We start from the raw sequence: 19,943 nt of genomic DNA on the forward strand, positions 1-19,943 counted from the left end.
TCGAAGTAAAAACGCAATCAAATTGGAATATTTGAAAACTAAGAATTCAAGGAAATAATCCAAATTTGAATGCAAATCAGAAAATTTGAGAATTTCAAAGAAAAAAAAAATATACATAGTTTAGACAGCTGCTTATTTGATGTCTTATTCTGATCACATTATTTAATCCGATTATATATTACTTATATTACTTATGATTGCGACTATTTCCACGCCGCTGCTATTTTCTCCTTTTGGCTGCTGGTTTTGCATGGAAATTGTAATTGAGTCAAAAATGCAAAAATACAAAGAACACAATTACACACACACATTGGCATACAGATGGGATCAAGGGTCGTTCGTGCGTTGGCACGGAAATGAAATGCATTGAAACGGAAAAGAAAATTATAATCCGTCGAGGAATAACAGTAGCTACAACAGCAAGGACCCGGGTGTGAAGAGAGAACTTCGAGTGCCATTTTTAAATACCCTACTAAAATATAGTTCGTTTTCTTCAGACATAACTACGTGATGTCATTTTGAGCTCACCTTTTGTAAGTCGTCCAAAACTTGCAAATCCATGAACAATTTTAATGTTAAGAGTTTAAATCCTTTTACAAATCGAATAAATCGGTATTGGATTCTACTCGAATTATGGCCTCTTAATGCTAAGATTTGATTAGAGCATTTGAAATAAATCAGAAACTTAGAGACGAAGCAACCGAAATAAAGTGCCACTTTTCTATAGTTTTAAAACCCAAAAATGATTATCCAGATCCCGAATACCCTATCTCGCAGGGTATCACGTCGACAGCAACAGCACCGACTGTTGCCTTTTGACTTGAATTACAAATGGCGCCCATGCAACGAGCAACGAGCAACGAGCAACGAGTGGAGTGGGTTCTAGGAATATGCGATTATGTGTGTTCTACTTGGTTATAGGGGCAGGGGCTCCGGGGTGAGCGGTACAAAGGGGAGGATGAGCGGATTGGGAAGCCGTCATGTCATGGACAATCAAATCAAAAAGGCGTCAAAGCACAAGTCCTCCGCCGCCGTCTCGCTCACTCCCCTCGCCCCCTTCCCTCTCGATTTACCATCTCGCTCTTGCACAAATTGCGCGTTTTCTCGTTTCATGTAACATTGTAAAATTGCATTTGCGCCTTCATGATGTCCCTATCTACTGGCCCCCATCCTCGTGTCCCTCCCTATCTACTTGTTGTTCGCAAATTCAGATTATGATTTGATTGGCAAACAAGGGCTGGGGACTTTGGGTCCTGGACGCGAGACCCCGGCCTATTTGATATTCATAGATTGGGAATTACAAGCAGCCATTGGCAATTGTCAACAATCTTTTACACATCCAGCCAGAGGCGTCGGAACAGGAAGGGGTGCGTGGACTTCGGGGTGACTAACTGGTAGATCTCTGCAACTGACTTGAGTTGCTAGTTTTGGTGCAGCATCCACAAAAAGAATTAGAATTTGATTTTGATTAAAGTTTTGTTCCACATTACCATACCATGAAATAGTTGCAAATTCCTCCGAGTCTATTGTAATTCAAGGCTGGCATTGAATAAGATATCATAAAAAGTTGAGTTCAATACTCAATACTTAGGATGACATTAACTTTGAATATATAATTACGTGTAGAAATAAGTGTCTGCCTACGATTTTGATAATTATATTATTTGGAATATCTTAAATCCTTTTTTGGGGTATCTTAACCCCCTTCGCACGCCACTGCCTATCCCATTGGCACTCACACAAGGGCACGTGCTGATGTCAAGTTGTTACAACGCCGGCAATTTGTTTGTTCATTTTCGTTTCGTTTCATTTGTTTTTGCCCTCGCCGGATTTTCATCGCAGGAAAAGTTCGGTGGGGCGGGGGCGTGTCAATTGGAAAAGCAAATAAAGATGAAAACAACCCGGTATTCCCCGCTGCGGTTTGAGGGAAGTGGGCCAACTAGTCATAGGCCTGCAATTCGGTGTGAAAACATATATATGTATACATACATATATCCTCTTTCTGGAAGCCAAGCCGTTGGTGGCCTAACTAGTGTTTAAGTTTCACTGAAAACTCATTTTAGAATGCAAAGAACATTCTAAACTTTATACAGTTGGCTTACGAGCAAAATGAAAAAAATCCATCAATAATAAATCAATTTTTAAAATGACCTACAATATATGTTACGATATTGGTCAGTGAATCTTACTCACATATATTTTCTCTCCCGAGTTCCTTCAAAATCAGGTTATTTTCGTGAAGCCTTTGATTTATTTTCTAAAGTCACATTCCAAGTTAAGCTCCCGCCGATGTCTCCGCCTCCCACAAGTTGGAGCCCATTAAATGCATAAAACAATTGCCAGACAGTTTGACGCTGTTGGGAAACCTCGAAATGCAATTTCGAGCCCAGCTCACAGCTTCGAATGCACTGAGAAAAACATAACGAATGCGTACTAATTTTAACTAAAGAGGGCAAGCTTAAAGCAGCTAACAAAAATGTTGTAAATTCCGTTATGATTTTCTGTGCTTAAAATGTGAAGTATAAACTTAGGAAAATAACTCTTTACTAGCTAGAAAGTTCATGGTCATATTATCAAGAGGAACTAAAGTACATATGTATATATAATATAATTTTTAGTATTAAACTATCCTTTTCAGGTATTAAGCATAATTCCCCAAATGGCTGTAGATCTTTTCTTTCGGTGTCGATTTAGGCCCAGTTTTGATTCGATTCAACCCGCCTCGATCCATTCCGATTCGATTCGATCCGATTCGATTCGATTCCGTCCGTTCTGTCCCGCTTGGTGGTGGTCGATTTTTATGAGCGCCGCGCGTTGACAGCTTAAAAGTCTCTTAGCATGAAAAATATTGTCAACGCCAAATGGCGATATTCTCGACCGTTGTTTTGGATTGTGGGTTGTGGAAAGGTAAGTTAAGTTAAGGTAAGCTAAGGAAAACTTTCTGACCGCTGATGTGGCGAGGCGATAAGATTTTGATAGGGGCCCCGATTTATGCGAGGCAGCCAGCCAGGACTTTTTACTTATCGGCCAGAGCTGACAATCAAACAACGTATCGCCTGCCACGGCATTAGGGGCACTCATAATTACCTCACTCGAATCACCAAAGTCCAAGTCAGAAAATACACATGGAGTGGGGGAAGTATCGAATCGAATCGTATCGTATCGAAGTCGGGGCGAGTAAATTAATTTCACAAATTGTGCGGCGATAAATTCGAATTCAGATACTAACTCTAACCCGTTGGCGTTCGTTTGGCCGTTGGCCTTTTACAAACATGATTTTGTACTTTTATTTTATGCCATATTTAAACTGATTTAATTTGATGCTCTCGGACTCGCCTTTCGATTGGGTTTTTATGCATACTGTCCGGTTGGTGGTTAGTCCGCCTATCGTCCATAGGCTATGGTCTATGGGAATTAGCATAAAACTTCAAATTACCCCGCCCGGGGAAAACTCTTTCCGCCTCAGTCCAATCTCATTTCTCGCCTTTATTTGTGGCTCTTTTTGTACGATTTTGTCAGTGGGCCTTTGTTTCGGCCATCATGATATATAACAGGCGATAACGCCTAATCGGCCCAATGCGAGCATATATCATTTGCCTGCGAAGGGGTTTTTATTATTATAGAGGTGTCATCTAAGTAAACACATACATATTTTTCATACAACTTCGATGTTTGGCTTGTGGGGGTATTTTCTGATTTTAAAAATCAGATTTAAATTGCTTAATACTTTTTTGTATTTATCTATCCATTAACTATTTTATAATTGATGTATATATTCCAAATGGAATATTTAAAATCAAAGTAACCATCGAGCAAATAACCGAGTACAAACAAATTTAGAAAGTGACGATTTAATAGATATCTGCTTTCTGCTGCAACTTCCTTTTTGGGTGCTGTACAATCTAAACCAATTAGTCTGGCCAAGATATCAACTCCTCAAACTGCCCAATTGAGGGCCCCGAAATATTTCCCTAATTTATCTGGTGAATGAATTCTCGAAAAATGTTTATAAATTTCATCGGGGGGCAACTAACGAGGGTCGATATGATGGTCAAACGTCAATATTATTAAATATAAATGCAACGAGAATAACAACACAGTTCCCGAGGATGACTGATGAAAAGAGCCGCGGTGGCTGCTTTTTAAACTTATATTTATTTATTTTTTTTATTATTTGCCGTGTGTTTTAAATGCGGACGCGACATTGCGTGATGAACAAACGTCGAGCATTTCTCAATGGGATCAACGAAATGGTTCTATGGCGATGGGGATTCCACCGAAAGTCGAAAACTGAAAACCAAAATGAAATGACATGACGTGTTGTTATTAAGCCGCATAATCAAAACAAAAACAGGAGAGAACGCTATAGGCGAGTTCCTCGACTACCAGCTACCCATTACACAGCGTTCATACGGACAGTCGGACAGACTGACGGACAAACGAACATTGCGAGATTAACTCGGCTAGTGATCCTGATCAAAAATATATAGTCTTTATAAGGTCGGAAACGCTTTCTTCTACGTGTAACATTCTTCTCAACCAAATAGTATACCCTTTCACGACTAACGGGTATAATAAAGCCCGAACTTTTATGAATGAGCAACGAGTTTTGGCCTGGCTGGCCTACTAGAGTCGAATCAGGAATTTAAGGTCCGAAAGGCCACTCCCTCGACCGAGAAGAACAGTGGTAACATCTTGGGATTGCTAACGAACAGCTCTTTAAGATTGTTTCCAATTCACTTAACAAATGCTAATTACTCTCTACTGATTTTTTGTTAGCAACAAATATTTATTTACATATATTTATAAAGTTATAGATTGGTAACGGGGAATCCCTTTTGTTGGAACACAAAGATAAAAATAAAAATGTTAAAGAACATACATTTTAATCTTAATCGAATCTAATTGTAATCTTATCTTTTAATATTCACAATGATTTCCTTTGGATATTTGACACAAAGACTAACGTTCTATGTTTTTGGGGCACTACATATTCGATCTAACCAAAAATCCATATCTTATAGATAGCTTTCATAATGATCACCCAATCAAAGTAGATCCTTACCACTGTGCATCTCGGTAAGACCCCTTTGAACCAATGTCGGCAGCATCAAGGCGATTAGCGAAAAGCGGTAAATGTTGTGTTAAACCTCAATTAAGATCCAACGGAGGGGATGGGGATTGGGATGGGGCTATGGGTATCTGGATATGTGTATATCTCGCGAGGGGGGAACCGAGGAGTCGGGGTATCTCAACCAGGTAGACAGGGTACGCCAACAGGATGTTAAACTCTTGTGGGCAATTTGAATTCGCTTTGACTGACGCCACACGCCAGGGTCAGCTCAGCGGATTTACGATCCGAATACGAATCCGCATCCGAACTGCTAAATGATCTCACACAGGCGACGACGAATGGCGCCTAGAAGGTACATATGTACATATGTGTGTATTTCGTGTGTGTGACTTTCTGTATGGCCCTGCTTGAAATTCCCCCTTACTTTGGACCCCTGTTAAGTGCTTTTTAATTTGTTTGCATTCGAAATCCGAATTCCCTGTGTTCCGCTTTTATCGGGAATCAAGTGAGCTGAGTGCAATTACGACACCTTCAAAAAGCCAACGGCCCAGGATGCGAAAGGGCGGCGGGAACGGAGGATACTCATCCTCAAGGCACTTAAGCGCATCCCCGGGGGGTTGTTCCACCCACTTTTCAGCCACTTTCCACCGCTTTCCACCCGCCATCGCAATCTGTGGGTGGTGAGTGGCACTGGCTAATTAAAATTACTTTCCAGTGCGACACTCGGAAATTTACTAGCGAGGTGGACGGGGGAGGAGGAGGAAAAGCGGAGGTGGGGGCCACGTTAATGGTCAGCTGGTCAGTTTGCAGCCACTCTTAATGAGCGTCCCCAGTCATTTGCTTGGGAACGAGACCTTCTCGCACCGCCAACTGCGTATTTGTCATTTGTAATGTCTTTTTAAACCACGCGAAAGCTGAACCACTCTTGCTCCGTAACGGTCTCTTTGACTATCCTATCCGAACTGAGCTTTCACCGATGATATGGTTCTGAAAGTTGGTACTCGCTGTTAATTACGCCAATGGTTGAGAATACCTTTGGTTTTGGTAAGATCTGTAGAGATGATATGTTTGATTTTTTGAAAGGAGGAAGACATGTAATGGTTTTATGGTTCTGAAAATTGGTACTTGTGGTTTGGTACTCATAATCTCGAATATCTTATGGTTCCGTTCATGCGTATTGAGATTTTCAGGAAATATACACACTTTTTTTGAATCCAATCTTCATTCCAATATTGGTACTGGGATATTATTAACCTAAAAAAATGCGCATATAGTATTTATTTTGTTAGTAAATTTCTGGCAAAGCCAAAAAATCACAACTGCTTTCTCTCGGTTAGAGTATATCGCTGTCGTACTACAACTTTGGCCATTTACACCGAGTTCATCTTTAATTAACTCATTTCGCTGCTGTGTATTATATTTCGCTTTGTACCCGCTGAACGAGCGGCAAGTGCCGTTAGTTAGACCCCGACAAAATGGCGGACGCAGCTGGAAAATGAAAATACGTCGAATATCCCTGGGATTTTTGGTGATTGCGAGTGCGGGAGAGTGGCGAAAGTCAAGTTGCCTCATTAGCAGGCAAAGAGAATGCTGAAAGATAAATTATTGTCACATTTTTACGGAAACCTCATTAATGGGGTGGTGGTGTTTCGACATCGAGAGAGAGAGAGAGCAGTGTCAGATGGGGAAGTTACTTTTAGATGGATAGGCTTGGGGGAATTCCAATTAAAATTAGAACACGTGCAGTAAGTGCCGAATTTTACTCAATTTATTAGGATTTCCGGAGCTCATCCCTTTCAGTACCACTTGCAATTTAAATATATTTTTTTAAAAAAAATGTAAACTGTGTATAACAATGGTCTGACCTTATTGATAATTGATTTCTTTTCGTTACATAGAAAAAGAAATGATAAATTTGTAGTCATGTTCATATTTATTAATGCTATAATTTATATTACAGGAAAATCTATCTCATGGTTCATTCAGAGGCAACACAAATTGCACCCAATGATCCCGGTCACGTCTTCGTTTTCCTGCTCCAGCCCGATCGTTTGTCAGGTCGTAAATGCTTGGGATATATCTATGATTAGGCTACTCTATTCCTGGAAGCGTTTGGCGACAGGAACTCGGATACATACCAATGGCCAGTAATACCCGACAATTGCTGCCGTGAGGCCATTTTGAAAAGCTAACTATACAATAACCATGTGGCAGCGGGAGCATCCGCCTCCAGGCGCCAAAGACGGCCTCCTCGAGTAGCTCCTGCCCACCGGAGCACGCTTGTTAGTCCAGGGGAATGAGGGGGTATGAACCCTCAGTGGTATACTGCCCCCTCTTGGATAACCACCCCCCCCTGAGACCCATTCACTTGCACATTAGGCAGCAAATTGACATCGATACAAGAAGTAAACCAGAAGTGAGTGGAAAGAGAGGGCACTATCGCGTGCGACAGAGAGGAAAGCGTGCAGCATTTAACTGCTGCCAATTTACTGTTTAAATGCCAAACAAAAAGTGTTAACAAGCGCAAAAATAACAAAAGACACCAACAACAAAGTACGCAGAGCGAGAGGGCCCGAGGCGAGCCACAGGCGGCCAGGCCTTGGGCCAAAGCGAGACAGACAGATGTCGTGCCGCCTGCCTCTCGCTCGCACAAACCAGTTTAAGAAGGCGTGGCCTGGCCACAAAACAGGGTTGACAGCATCCCATCCATCCATCTTGCCATCCGGATATCTGTCCATCAGATACAACAGCAAAAGCAAAATTAAAGGCAGAAGCAAAGGCGGCAGCTGCCCGGCTGCCATAATCGTGTTGAGTTTCAAGATGCCATAAAAAGTTTATGGGAACTCGTATTGAACAGGGAAACCTTCTAAAACAGTATGATTTTGTTACTGCTGGAGGCATATTGCATAAATGTTTTGTCATTCCTGTAAAAACTATATTTAGTTAGAAAGTTAGATAACAGGTTATTAGTATATTAAAGAAGCATGGCTACATATTTTTGAAAAATTTTCGCTATTATATTAAAAGTGAAAGTGAACCCTTAAAACTATTCAATTATTTTTTGAAAGCAGCTAAAATAATATGAAATAAGCAACTCACCCCTAAGATTTTATTTAACCCTCAAAGATAACGAACATGTTTTTAATCATATTTATAGAAATTAAATAAGAACAAATAACTTATTATTTAAGAATATCAAGTTAATTGCAATACTTTTTGTGCGGTTGTAATTCGAAACAGCCAACTCCACCACGTGCCATAAAAATAACCGTTAGACGTGCGGCCATTGCCGGCGGAAAGTCACCACACCCGCCAACTTGAGTCCCGCTGATTGAAGCCTAATGAATGTCAATTGCTGCCAATTACGACCAATAAGTGCGGGCAATAAATGTGGGCAGCCGTGGGTGCGAGCGAGAGGCAGTGGCGGGGCGACAGAGAGGGAAACTCACCACACCGCCACTTGGCCAGGTCAATGGGCGAAAAAGAGACGACGACAGGTGGCAGCTGATGGGAAGCGGTGGCTCAACTGGTTTTTGCTGCTGTTGCCGCTGCTGCTGTTGTTGCCGCTGCTGCTGGCAGTTGCTGTTGCTGGCAGCAAGTTTCAGTTTCGGTCGAAAGCCAAAGGCGAGCGGTTGTTGCTCCGCTATTGAACATCACAAAGTGTGCGCACCTCAGCGACATTTGCGTTAAAAGCCCAGTTGGGCCAAGAAAACATTTACCAACGCAAGAGCAATCGAAAGCGGAGTTCAAGAACTTGTCAAGTTTATGAAATAAGTGCGAGCAGCTACCAAGAATTAACTGAAGAAGTGCTAAAACTCGCGTCACCCATACATACATAGCTGTTTGTTTTTTTTCGGTGCAAAGTGCAGGTGCAGCAGCGGAGTCGTCGGCTAACCACACATGACCACAATGCCACCGGAAATGTCCGCAACAACGGCAGCTCCCGTTGGCAGTGCACCGAGTGCCACCGCTCATCATCCCGCTGCCGTCGGCGGCGGTATGCCGCGTCCAGCTTCCCCGGCCGTCGGCAGCAACACGACGACAGCCACGGCCACAACGGCGACGCGATCCCGCTTCATGATCACCGATATTCTGGCAGGAGCCGCGGCCGCATCGGCGGCGGCAGCAGCAGCGGCGGCCGCCCTGGCAGCCGCCTCTTCCGGCGGTGGGCGGGGCAGTCCGACGGACTCGGAGCGGGAGCAATCGCTGGTCGCCCAGCATCACCACCATCACCAGCAGCAGCAGCAACACCATCATCACCAGCAGCAGCAGCAACATCAGCAGGCTGCCCTGCAACAGTACATCGTGCAACAGCAGCAGTTGCTGCGCTTTGAACGGGAAAGGGAGAGGGAGCGGGAGCGGGAACACTATAGGGAAAGGCATTCGCCACCTGGCAACAATCCCTATGCCCACCACCCGATGCCGCCCCACCTGCTCGCCCACTTTCCGCCCGCCCACTACGCCGTGCTGCAGCAGCAGCAGCAACAGCAACAGCAGCAACAGCAACATCCCCACCCGCATCACCTGCAGCTGGAGAGGGAACGATTGGAGGCACTGCATCGGCATGGCCATGGGCTGCCCGGCGATCCTGCCCAGCACTTGAGCCACTTAAGCCACCTGAGCCACCAGCAGCACCATCCGCATCTGCATCATCCCATGCACGATGAGCGATCCCGGTCACCGCTGATGCTGCAACAATTGGGCGGAGTCGGTGGCAATAACAACAACAATAACAACAACAGCAGCAGTGCCAGTAACAACAATAACAACAACAGTGCTAGTGCCAACAGCAACATCATCAGCGGAAACAGCAGCAGCAGCAACAACAACAATGGCAGTGGCAATGGCAACATGTTGCTCGGTGGAGCCGGCAGCAGCATCAGCGGCGATCAAGCCAGCACAATCGACGACAGCGACAGCGATGATTGCGGTAAGTCGCTGATCCTATATCATATACATACAATGAATCTCTATAGCAATATGGTTTAAGCTGTATTTGAAAGATAAGGCTATATATATATTGCGGAATGACTTAAGGTGAAGACTAAAGAATGAGAATAGTTGATATACAGATATAGATGGCATATATTATATAGCAATATGATATTAGTGATATTTGAGGGACTAGACTGGATGGGAAAGTGGAATCAAAAGAATGACTGATTTAAAATATTCGAAATAGCAAGAAAATAGAAAGAAAAGATAAAAAGAAAGATATGAATATGTTTTAAATAACATTTAAGGTATTTTTTTTATACGTGTACATCAGTATTCAAATTAAAAACAATCAAAATCTAGCTTATATATGTATTTGAGCTCAATAAATTTGTATAGAAAACTAAAGGAAGTAAAGGAAGCTAGTAATTATAGTATACAAATTGCTTTCAAAACTAATTGCCATTAAAACCAGTTCTATTAATAAACTTTACCAAAGTTCAGCTGTATTAGCTACTTTATTAAACGAATGAGGCTTTTATGGCTCTAGAGAATAGAAATGATTTCATAATATGCACACCAATATATGTTAGCTGTTAAATTTGATTCGGTTGGTAGTAATTTGGAACCCAAACGGTGGACTTTTGTTTATACATTGCTGGGGATCTCGAATGCAATTTACACCTATCTATCTGACCCCTGAGTTCGCACCACTTTAAATTTACGATTTTCCCCGCGACCGGGATATATCATATATTGAGTGCTAAGCGTGGTTGTTTTTCCTGTTGTTTTTGTCGTTTTTGGTGTGGCTGTTGGCTAATAGATAACGGCCAACAACAACCACCGTAAATTGTGAGGCTCAAACGGGGAAAATGCTGGCTAGATAGGCGAAGTCTCGAAAAATACAGGTGAGCTCGAGTCTGAGGCAGGTGTCTTACGTTTTGTCTCTCTCTCACTCTCTCTTTCTTCCGCTCCCTGTATATGTCTCTCTTTCTATTTTTTTTTTTTCGTATTCAATCCCCCCCAACTTCTTGGCCAGATAAGCCAAGTGTTCGCTTATTTCCCAGTCAAAACTGTCAACAGAATACCCTTGGCTGCCACGCCCCCCGCGCGCCATCAACCTTGTTTTGCATGCAACAATCTAATTGATTTTGTTGCCTAGCTTTAGTTTTGCTTTTTTCCTCTCGTTAAGTGCTTTTAAACGATATGCAAATTATAACAAATTACTATTAAATAGCCGTAATCGTGCGTTTGCAATTGATTTGCAGTAATATAATTTAGAAAGGCCGAGAACGTGCGCAAATATATGTTTATTTGAAAGAGCATGGAAATCAGAACAAAAGGTCAGAATGTTGATTTCGCTAGAATAATATGGTCAAAAGATGTGTGTGTTTTTATTATAGAGGCTACATTTTTTATTAAATCCCAAAGGATGATAAAATGGAGTTTTTTCTATTTTTGGATAACTAAAAAGCCGAGTAATTTTAGTTATTTTAATAATTGCCCGGTCTTAATTTAGTTTTTTTTAACGATAAATTATAAGCCCCCAAGCAATTTTGTTTCAATCAAAGCTTCCCCAATTTCATGGACAATTTTCACATTTATGTGTGTTTTTTGACTTGTGCCAAAATCAATTAACAAATTAAACTATAACCAAGAGCGGAGATTTCTCCCTCCAAGTGACCCCCTTCTGTTTTGACTTCCCGCTGTCATTTTTCCAACCGAAATTGCCTTGACTTGAGCCACAAGCCAGGCCGTGCCACACACACGCAGATAAATAAAAACACAAATGAAACTGAAGAAATCAAAATCAAAATTAAATTTAATCTGCTGGCTGGGCAGTCGGACAACCCACACAGTCTACTCCACAAAAAATAAACACCCATTGGCATTCTCGCTTTCTCTCTCGCTCTCTTATGAAGAACCCACGCTGAGAAGAATAAAAAAGAGCTACATATACTACGAGACCAGGAAAATATAACATTTCGATGACGTTATTTTAAAATCAGAAAACATACAAAATATTAGGTTAACAGTGGACATATTTACCTCGAAAATAAAAAGTTTTCAAGGAAGTTAACTAAGTCTGTGTGCTTTGTCTCAAGACTGAAGTTTAAAAATGGAATAGAAAGAAATAGCTCGATGTGAAGCGAAAGAGAGGGATATGTTAATGTACTCAGTACTCGCGTGTCACTTGAGACGCGTGCGAGCGACAGTTGTTGCTCATTCTTGCGCTCCCTCCTTCTCCTCGTCTTTGCTCACCTCTTTCTTGATCTTCTTCTTCTTTGATCCTTTTTTACCCACCTTGGCGTTTTTTACGAGGCTCAAACGTCGATCCGTGCTTCGCACCGCGTTTGAAATTGACCCAAAAGCTTGTTCTCTGCCCATCGAACCGTACACTGATCGAAAAAAAGGGGGATCTCGAAAAATTATCGGTGGGTCAGGATGGTGGCCGGGGTAACTCCTGCCACTTCAATGCCTCCATCGAGTGCTAAAAAAAGAATATACGAAAAGAGTTTCAATATTGAAATTGATATTTTCGGGCATCGTCCTTCACATATTTTGGCATTTCAGGAATGCCAGACTTTTGCTTTGGCTTCCAAGATCACGTATTCATATGCGGTGTATATGGCTCAAAACAGGGCAGACGAAGCTCATCCACTTAATCCGCAAAATGTTTAATGGATATCCACGAAAAATTCACGTGCGCCACAAAAAGCGCAAAAGCGAATCAAGTTCGTTGCCCAAGTCTTTTGTTTCTATTTTGCAGTGTGCTTCGGCTTCTTTTCGGCACTGCTTCTTATTTATATTATTTAACTCTTGATTGATATGGCGTATGCCCTTACCCACGTGTTTCATGGGTAAATAATGAGAGCTTTAACGTTTGATGTGACTTTAGAAGCTTGGTGAAATTAGAAAAACTGCTTTTAAGAACGGGCTATGATTATTATTCGTACTAGTACGAACGGCTTTAAGTACAAGCTTCTCATAGTTAATTGTAGAGCAGTAAAGGCTTCGTTGTTGATTTTCCAACATCATTTTCCAGCCGTTTTCCGTGAAGGAAATGTTAAATCGCAGACCCAACAGCCACAATAATAATTACAAATTATAATGCAGGTAACACGAAAAGCCAACCACCGTTATGTAAGCCCACTCGCTTCTCATGTTGCTGCTGCACTTGCAACGTTTTCTTTTGTTGCTGTTGTTACTAGACTGCACTAAACGCCAACATTATCAAAATGTTGATAAACGTTTAGCTAAAACAGAGGGGTAAAGGGGTCTGTAGGGGGGTGGTGTGGAAGTGGAATGGAGTAAGAAGGTCTGGAAGAAGAACATTGCTTATATTCTTTAATTAAAATGCAAAAAGGCCAATTGCAAATGTGTTACGGCTGCTTCTTCTTCCCATGGTTACTGCCGCTTGCGCAATTATAATGCAAACACAAAAAGCAGCAACTACGAAAAAATGAGAAAAGAAGGAGTCCGGGCAGCATTGGAGCAAAAGAGAGGGGGCAATAGGAGCTGCACACTTAAGCATGTTTAATACAGTTTAGCCACAAGCACTTAATTACAAATGCGAATGTAAAAACTGCAAGGGGGGCGCACCATCTGAAAACAGGGGCAGAAAGACTGAGTGAAAGAGAGGGGGCGAGTTGCGGCAGAAAGAGGGGGCACTACAAGCTCTGCAAGTGTGGAACAGAAATTGCGGAAATGCTTCGAAAGTCAAACTTCTTCGGGGAACGGTTGTTAATGCATTAAAAAAAGGGGGGGGGGGATGCGGGGAGTGGGAGCTTCCACGGGAGAAAGAGGAAGCCAGAAGGCGGAAGATGGGGGCGTGGTCGGCTACAGAAAGTGCCTTCGTTATTAGTGAAGCATTCAACAAAGTAAAACAGATTTCTGATAGATTTTCAAGCTCAAGTGATTTTCAAAAGCACGGAAAGAATTTTTTGGCTAAGCACACGAAGTCAAACACTCAAAAAATAATAAAATTTGCAAATTGTATATATTTTTACATTAACTTAAACAATTTACGAAAATTTGTTCTTCTACTGTTTAATTAGAAGGTAACAAAGTGCGCCGTAATATTTTTAAATATTTGTTTATATTATTTCCTGTTGCGAAATTAACATTCTTACTAAAAATGATTGTTAGCAACGATAAGTGGAAAAACAATTTAGAGAAAATAAAAATTTTACAGGCTTGCCACTTCATTAAGCGACTTACATGTACGTAAGTGCAGGTCGGGGTCGCACTCTGATCGCCGTCCCTTAGCGGCGAGCTTCACTGTGCATATCCATCAAAGTAATGCTGATAATTGTTTGTTGTTGTTGTAATTTGTGCTCATAAACTGTTTAATTGCAAATTAGCAGAAGACAGCAGCAACAGCAGCAGCAGCGGCAGAACCAACAACAATGTTGCACCAGGAACATGCACATGCAGCAGTTGCTGCTGTTGCTGGTTCTGCTGCAAAGTTGCAACTGTTGCTGCTGTTGCTGCAGTTGGTCTTGTTGCATGTTGGCCGGCCATAAATGAGCGAAAAAGCGCGTAAATGTTGCAGAAAATTGCAAATATATGAGTGATGTCAGGGGGATACGTCTAAAAAAAGGGGGTCTCGGAACAATAGATATCTTGTCGTTTCTTCAAACGAAGTCCACTAAGCAAAAACATTCAACATTCGAATTAGAACGGAAAACTGAAATTGTACTTAAATATGGATATTTCTAAAGGTTTAGTCTATTATCTTGGTTAAATATTTCTTAATATGTATCCTAATTCCATATATTCGCAGGTGGCAAGGACGACGATGGCGATGACAGTATGAAAAACGGCAGCTCTGCGAACGGCGACTCCTCATCGCATTTAAGCCTGAGCCTCAGCAAGAAGCAGCGCAAGGCGCGCACCGCCTTCACGGATCACCAGCTGCAGACGCTGGAGAAGTCCTTTGAGCGGCAGAAGTACCTCAGCGTGCAGGATCGCATGGAGCTGGCCAACAAGCTGGAGCTGAGCGACTGCCAGGTGAAGACGTGGTACCAGAATCGCAGGTGAGCGGCACGCTTTGTGGTTTAATGGGGACTGCAGAGGGGGGTTTTTACGGGGGCTCTCTGAGTGTTCGGTAATCAGCGCCTTTAATGCGTTGCGCCCATTTCTTCGCGCAGTTTTCCAATAAAATTCCTCTTAACGGCTGCTTTTCCTCTTTTTTTTTTTGCTCTTCAGCATTCATCACCTTATCGTTGGCAGTGTTTTTTTTATGCTGATTGCTTAATTTGCTTCATTTTGCGTTGCGAGTCGTTAAACGAAAAATTCTCTTCGGCAAATGAGGTGTCTGGTTTTTGCGTATTTTTCTCAGTGCAAGTTTGTTGCCTAAGTCTTTCGTTTCGATTGCCGCCTTATTACGTTCGATCGCGTTTTATTTTCGTTTTTAATTATTGCCCAATGACTTGTCACAATTTCGAGCACAGAATGCTTACCACAACAATTGGGAATTGTGAATTGTGGACTGGGAGTGGGAGATGGGAGATGAGGAGCAGCAGACCAACATCTTGCGTAGCTGACGGCGCAAAACGCAACCGGATATGACTGATGGCTGTGTGAATTCTCCAAGGGGGTTGCGGGCTTTATTTTATTTTTTATACATTTTCCATGTTCATGTATTTTTAGATGTGAAAATAGTGTAGCACGGCTTGTAGATATATATATATCTGAGGGCATAATTTAGTTTCTTAAGCAAAGGCGTCAATATGCTGATTTTGTGCAATCGTATAGTGTATTTATAATGTACTGCGCTCATCTGATATTTCGTAAAAATGTTTATGCAAGTCGAATTTGCACTTACACATTGAAGGGGTTCTAACTACCTAATTTCGCCTTGGTTAAACAACGAAGATAAGAATTTATCTTATATTTCCTAATCCAATTTCTCTTCCGAAAGGTAGTCAGAAATTCAATGAGCATTCGGAAAAACAAACAAAAACCTTAGGCTGTCATAACCTCGCCCAAAGTCAACTCATGATATATCCCATTAGGCCAAAACACTTCACAGCTGCTGTTCGTAAGGATATTACGATGAATGGGCAAAAATTGTAAAAAAATAAACGATCCCGACCTGGCTCTAGTTCTAGTTTTGGTCGAAGTTCTGGCGCCTTGAACAATTAAAGGATTTGCCAAAAAAGAAGGGCGGGTCGCTGCCAATTAGGCCTGAGTTTTCGGTTTTCAGTTTTCGACTAGCTGTATTTCCAATTTCCTTTTTTTTAGTGGGCTGGCACAAGATTAATGACAAAACAATTAAGTGCGAAATATAAACAGTCGGGGCGGAATCCTCCAGGCCGCACGGCGGGATATTTTGGGTTAAGAGGCCTCGAATGACTAGGCATTACTATGCCATGATTAATCGAGAGACGAGGATGAAGACGAGGACTCGATGGGTTTCACTGCATATTGAATTCGTTTTCAGAAAATGTTTAAAAAATAAATGGGCCTTTACAGATTTAGGAAATGATATTTTACTAAATAAATTCTTGTTCATGTTCATCAAGATTAATTGAAGAATTATAAAATATTTCAAATGTTTAATTTAGATCTCTTTTTTTGTTTCAATTGCAGAACCAAATGGAAGCGTCAAACAGCGGTTGGCTTGGAACTGCTGGCCGAGGCGGGCAACTATGCGGCCTTTCAGCGGCTGTACGGCGGTGCCACGCCCTATTTGAGCGCCTGGCCATACGCGGCCGCCGCTGCTGCCCAATCGCCCCACGGGGCCACGCCCTCCGCGATCGATATCTATTACCGCCAGGCAGCCGCTGCAGCAGCCATGCAAAAGCCCTCGCTCCCCACTTCGTACCGCATGTATCCATCAAGTATACCGCCGGGTATGGCGCTACCGGGCATGCCCGCTCCCCCGCCACCTGGCGCAGCACCCATGCTCAGCGGCTACTATGCCGCTGCAGCGGCAGCGGCCGCATCAGCCGGTGCCCAACAGCAGCAGCAACAGCCGCCAGCAGCGTCCCGCTCCCCAGCGACCAGCCAGAGCGCCAATAGCGAAGCAGACTGCGAGCGGACCAGCAGCAGCAGTCGCCAGCGCCTGATCACGCCCAGTCCGCCCCTAAATCCGGGTAGCCCGCCGCATCGGGAGCGCATCAACGAGGAGGAGGACAGGGAGCGGGACGAGGAGCGAGACATCGAGCGGGAGCGCGAAAGGGAACGAGAGCGGGACGAGGATGATGAGGAGGAACTGGCCCTGGAGGTCTGAGAATCTCCGGGAGAATTCATCCCTCCTCATAGTTCGATCTCACAAAAATGTCTAAAGAAATAAGCAAGTGGGTGGTGTGTATTTGAGAACTATGAAATATGGTGAACATCTTTTCGATAAAATTTGGAACACATTTTTTTTTTAATTTTAAAGTGCAACATAAAATTTAAATACACATAGACATAGATACGATTTTTAAGCATATACAGCTGCGTTGAAGGTAAAGGTTTTAAGATATATATATGTGGTTTCCCAAGAATTGCAAACCTTTTTAGATATTATGTCAAAACTTTTTACCACATTCAAAATGTCAGCAAGAGTTTTAACGACCAATCATAAATTCATTACTTGCGAAAAGTTCCAATATAGTTACCACTATTTTTGACACAGCTGTAGATAAGACGTGCTTGCTAAAAAACATTAAAAATCATGTCCGTACTGCCACTAAAACTGTATTTCAAAATATGTTTGTGGTAAACTAAATAAAATTTGTATAAATTCCACGAAAAGATTAACATAGAATTACCCAACAAGTAACAGTATTAGACACTCCCCATGTTCATCTGTTTCCAAGAATAACCCCTCAGTAATTGTGAACAAAAAATAAACCTATATATAAATCTTTTTTTTTTCTATATTTAATTAAACCTAGCTATAGATGCAATTTTGTAAATTTTTGTAAATGATTTTTGTACATACGCAGCAGATCAACAACATAAGCAACACGATTTTTTCCAAACAATATAGTATTTTTTTTACAACTTTTTTTTGTGCCTAGTCCTAAGACGTCTATTGTGTGTAGTAATAATAAAACGAAGAAAAAAAGAGCAATCCAGAACTGGCCTTTGTCTTGCACAGGACTGAAGGACTCGTCGACGGCTGAAGGACCTTTCTGCGATCCTGAGCCTAATGCGAGCTGACACACGAGCCGCAAAGTCGCAGTCGAAATCTCAAGGGTTCGAGCGCAAATCGCAACTCGATAGGGCCACTCGAGGAACTGTTGCATTTTGGCCTGGGAAGCGGCCACTAAACTGCTCACTTAGAAATTGTTAACATTTGCCAAGGGTCCTGGTCCTCATCCTGCCAAGAAGTGAGCCCCACCCCATCGCCAATCGCAATTCCGCTTCCGATTCCGCAAAGACGCCGCTAGCCGCTCGAGTGTCGAAACGTTTCTAATTGACTTGCCGGGAACGGAAGGGATTTCCACCCTGCATGGAAATCAGCACCATAGAGATGGCAACGTGCGGCGCCCTTGGGTTAACTGCTGATTAAGTGGGTTAAAGAGTTTGTTTTACTAGATTTTTTCGAGTTCATGGATAGTTCACTTTTTGGTTATACATGGCAAGGGAACAAATATGACTAGCTACAAAATGAATATATTTATTAAGTGTTTAATAAATGTTGAAAATATGTTTACAAGCTATTGGAGAAAATAATTAAGTGCCAAGTTTCATATTACAGAATACAATCTAGCCTTTTTAATTAGCAATTGTAAATCTACAAGCTACCTCTTAGCATGTTCTATATATTTGCATAACCCATTAAATTTAAAAAACCCAAATCAACCGATATCCTTGATAGTCCGATAAAACTGCCATCTCTAGCTGGTGCAAGGACCTACCCCGTTGCTGTTTGTTTTGGCTGTTTACATGCCGCTTGCCATTTTCGCTACTTTTATGACAATTTCAATTTCTGCACAGCGCCGCCTTGGTTAATGTTTTAATTTATGGGGTTGTGGCTAAGCGAATTCAATTTGCGCTGCCTTCGAGTGGCACACACACAACCCCTGGCCAAGTATCCCTGCTCCTTCCCAAGTCCGAAGCCGAGCCCTCATCCTCATCCGGATACTGATCCGGATGCGGATCCGGATTCTCAAGCAAACTGGCATCAATTTCGACTTTGGAACTCTGCGTGAAGTGGCTGCGTCGTCATCCAAGTCAAGTGTCGATGGGGTATTTTTTTGATTTCGTCTTTTGGATTTGTGCGTAGAAACGTCTGCATAACGCCTCTGTAACAAATTGATTATACGCCGCTGCGGTTTGAATACAATTTGGTTTTTTCGCATCGATTTAAAAATTTTATGAGTGCCCCGAGAGCGACGATACGAGTTCGAGTTCGAGTGCGAGTACTTATAAATTTATGAGTGGCCCGTCAAATCGTCAGACCGTGCGAAAGTTTTCACTGGGAACGCGGGGCCAGGACTTTTGGGCCAGTGGGAGGCTATACCTATGTACACAATCTAATGGTGGTGGTTATTTGCATATTTTTGTTGTCATCTCACAGTTGATTGGGCAAACAAAGCGACTCCAAACTTTCTCAAGCTAATCCCGCAAATGGAGTTGACTGTTTTGAAAATTCGCTAATACAAATATGGATAGAATCACTTGGGGTAACTAATAGGGGTATATTTTGGTTTAGTTATAGCATTATAAAAGATTAAAATGAAGCCTTATGGGCTAGTAATCTAACTAAAATTATATTCGGTGGTTAACTATTCGATTAGAATAATATTAGAAGATTGAAATGTTTATGTATGCAAAAATTTATAGCTCTCAGATTTTCGCCCCATTTCCTCACAACAATGTAGTTGTGGAAATCACAATAACATTAATTTAAGTGCTTATCCAATTCGTTGGGTATTTTTTTATATTTAGGGCTAACGTAGTCGATACAATATCAGGAGGATATCGGAAT

The 19,943-nt window shown here is 42.1% G+C and overlaps 1 protein-coding gene across 1 annotated transcript; it reads left to right on the plus strand.

Moving 5' to 3' along the window:
- Positions 1-8,661: 8,661 nt before the first annotated feature.
- Positions 8,662-18,084, plus strand: LOC117147780 (homeobox protein B-H2). The gene is made up of 3 exons (XM_033314817.1): positions 8,662-10,004; positions 14,796-15,048; positions 16,607-18,084. Exons 1-3 carry the CDS (start codon positions 8,975-8,977, stop codon positions 17,247-17,249), a joined length of 1,926 nt encoding a protein of 641 aa, XP_033170708.1. The 5' UTR covers positions 8,662-8,974; the 3' UTR covers positions 17,250-18,084.
- Positions 18,085-19,943: the final 1,859 nt, after the last annotated feature.

The sequence above is a fragment of the Drosophila mauritiana genome, chromosome X (genome assembly GCF_004382145.1).
Source record: "Drosophila mauritiana strain mau12 chromosome X, ASM438214v1, whole genome shotgun sequence".
NCBI classification, from domain to species: domain Eukaryota; kingdom Metazoa; phylum Arthropoda; class Insecta; order Diptera; family Drosophilidae; genus Drosophila; species Drosophila mauritiana.

What these genes read in the sequence shown, in the direction of transcription:
- LOC117147780 (XM_033314817.1), top strand. Translation starts at nt 8,975, where the DNA reads ATGACCACAATGCCACCGGAAATGTCCGCAACAACGGCAGCTCCCGTT. An exon ending in CAGCGACAGCGATGATTGCG is followed by an intron (nt 10,005 to 14,795) that starts GTAAGTCGCTGA and finishes ATATATTCGCAG; the next exon opens with GTGGCAAGGACGACGATGGC. An exon ending in ACGTGGTACCAGAATCGCAG is followed by an intron (nt 15,049 to 16,606) that starts GTGAGCGGCACG and finishes TTTCAATTGCAG; the next exon opens with AACCAAATGGAAGCGTCAAA.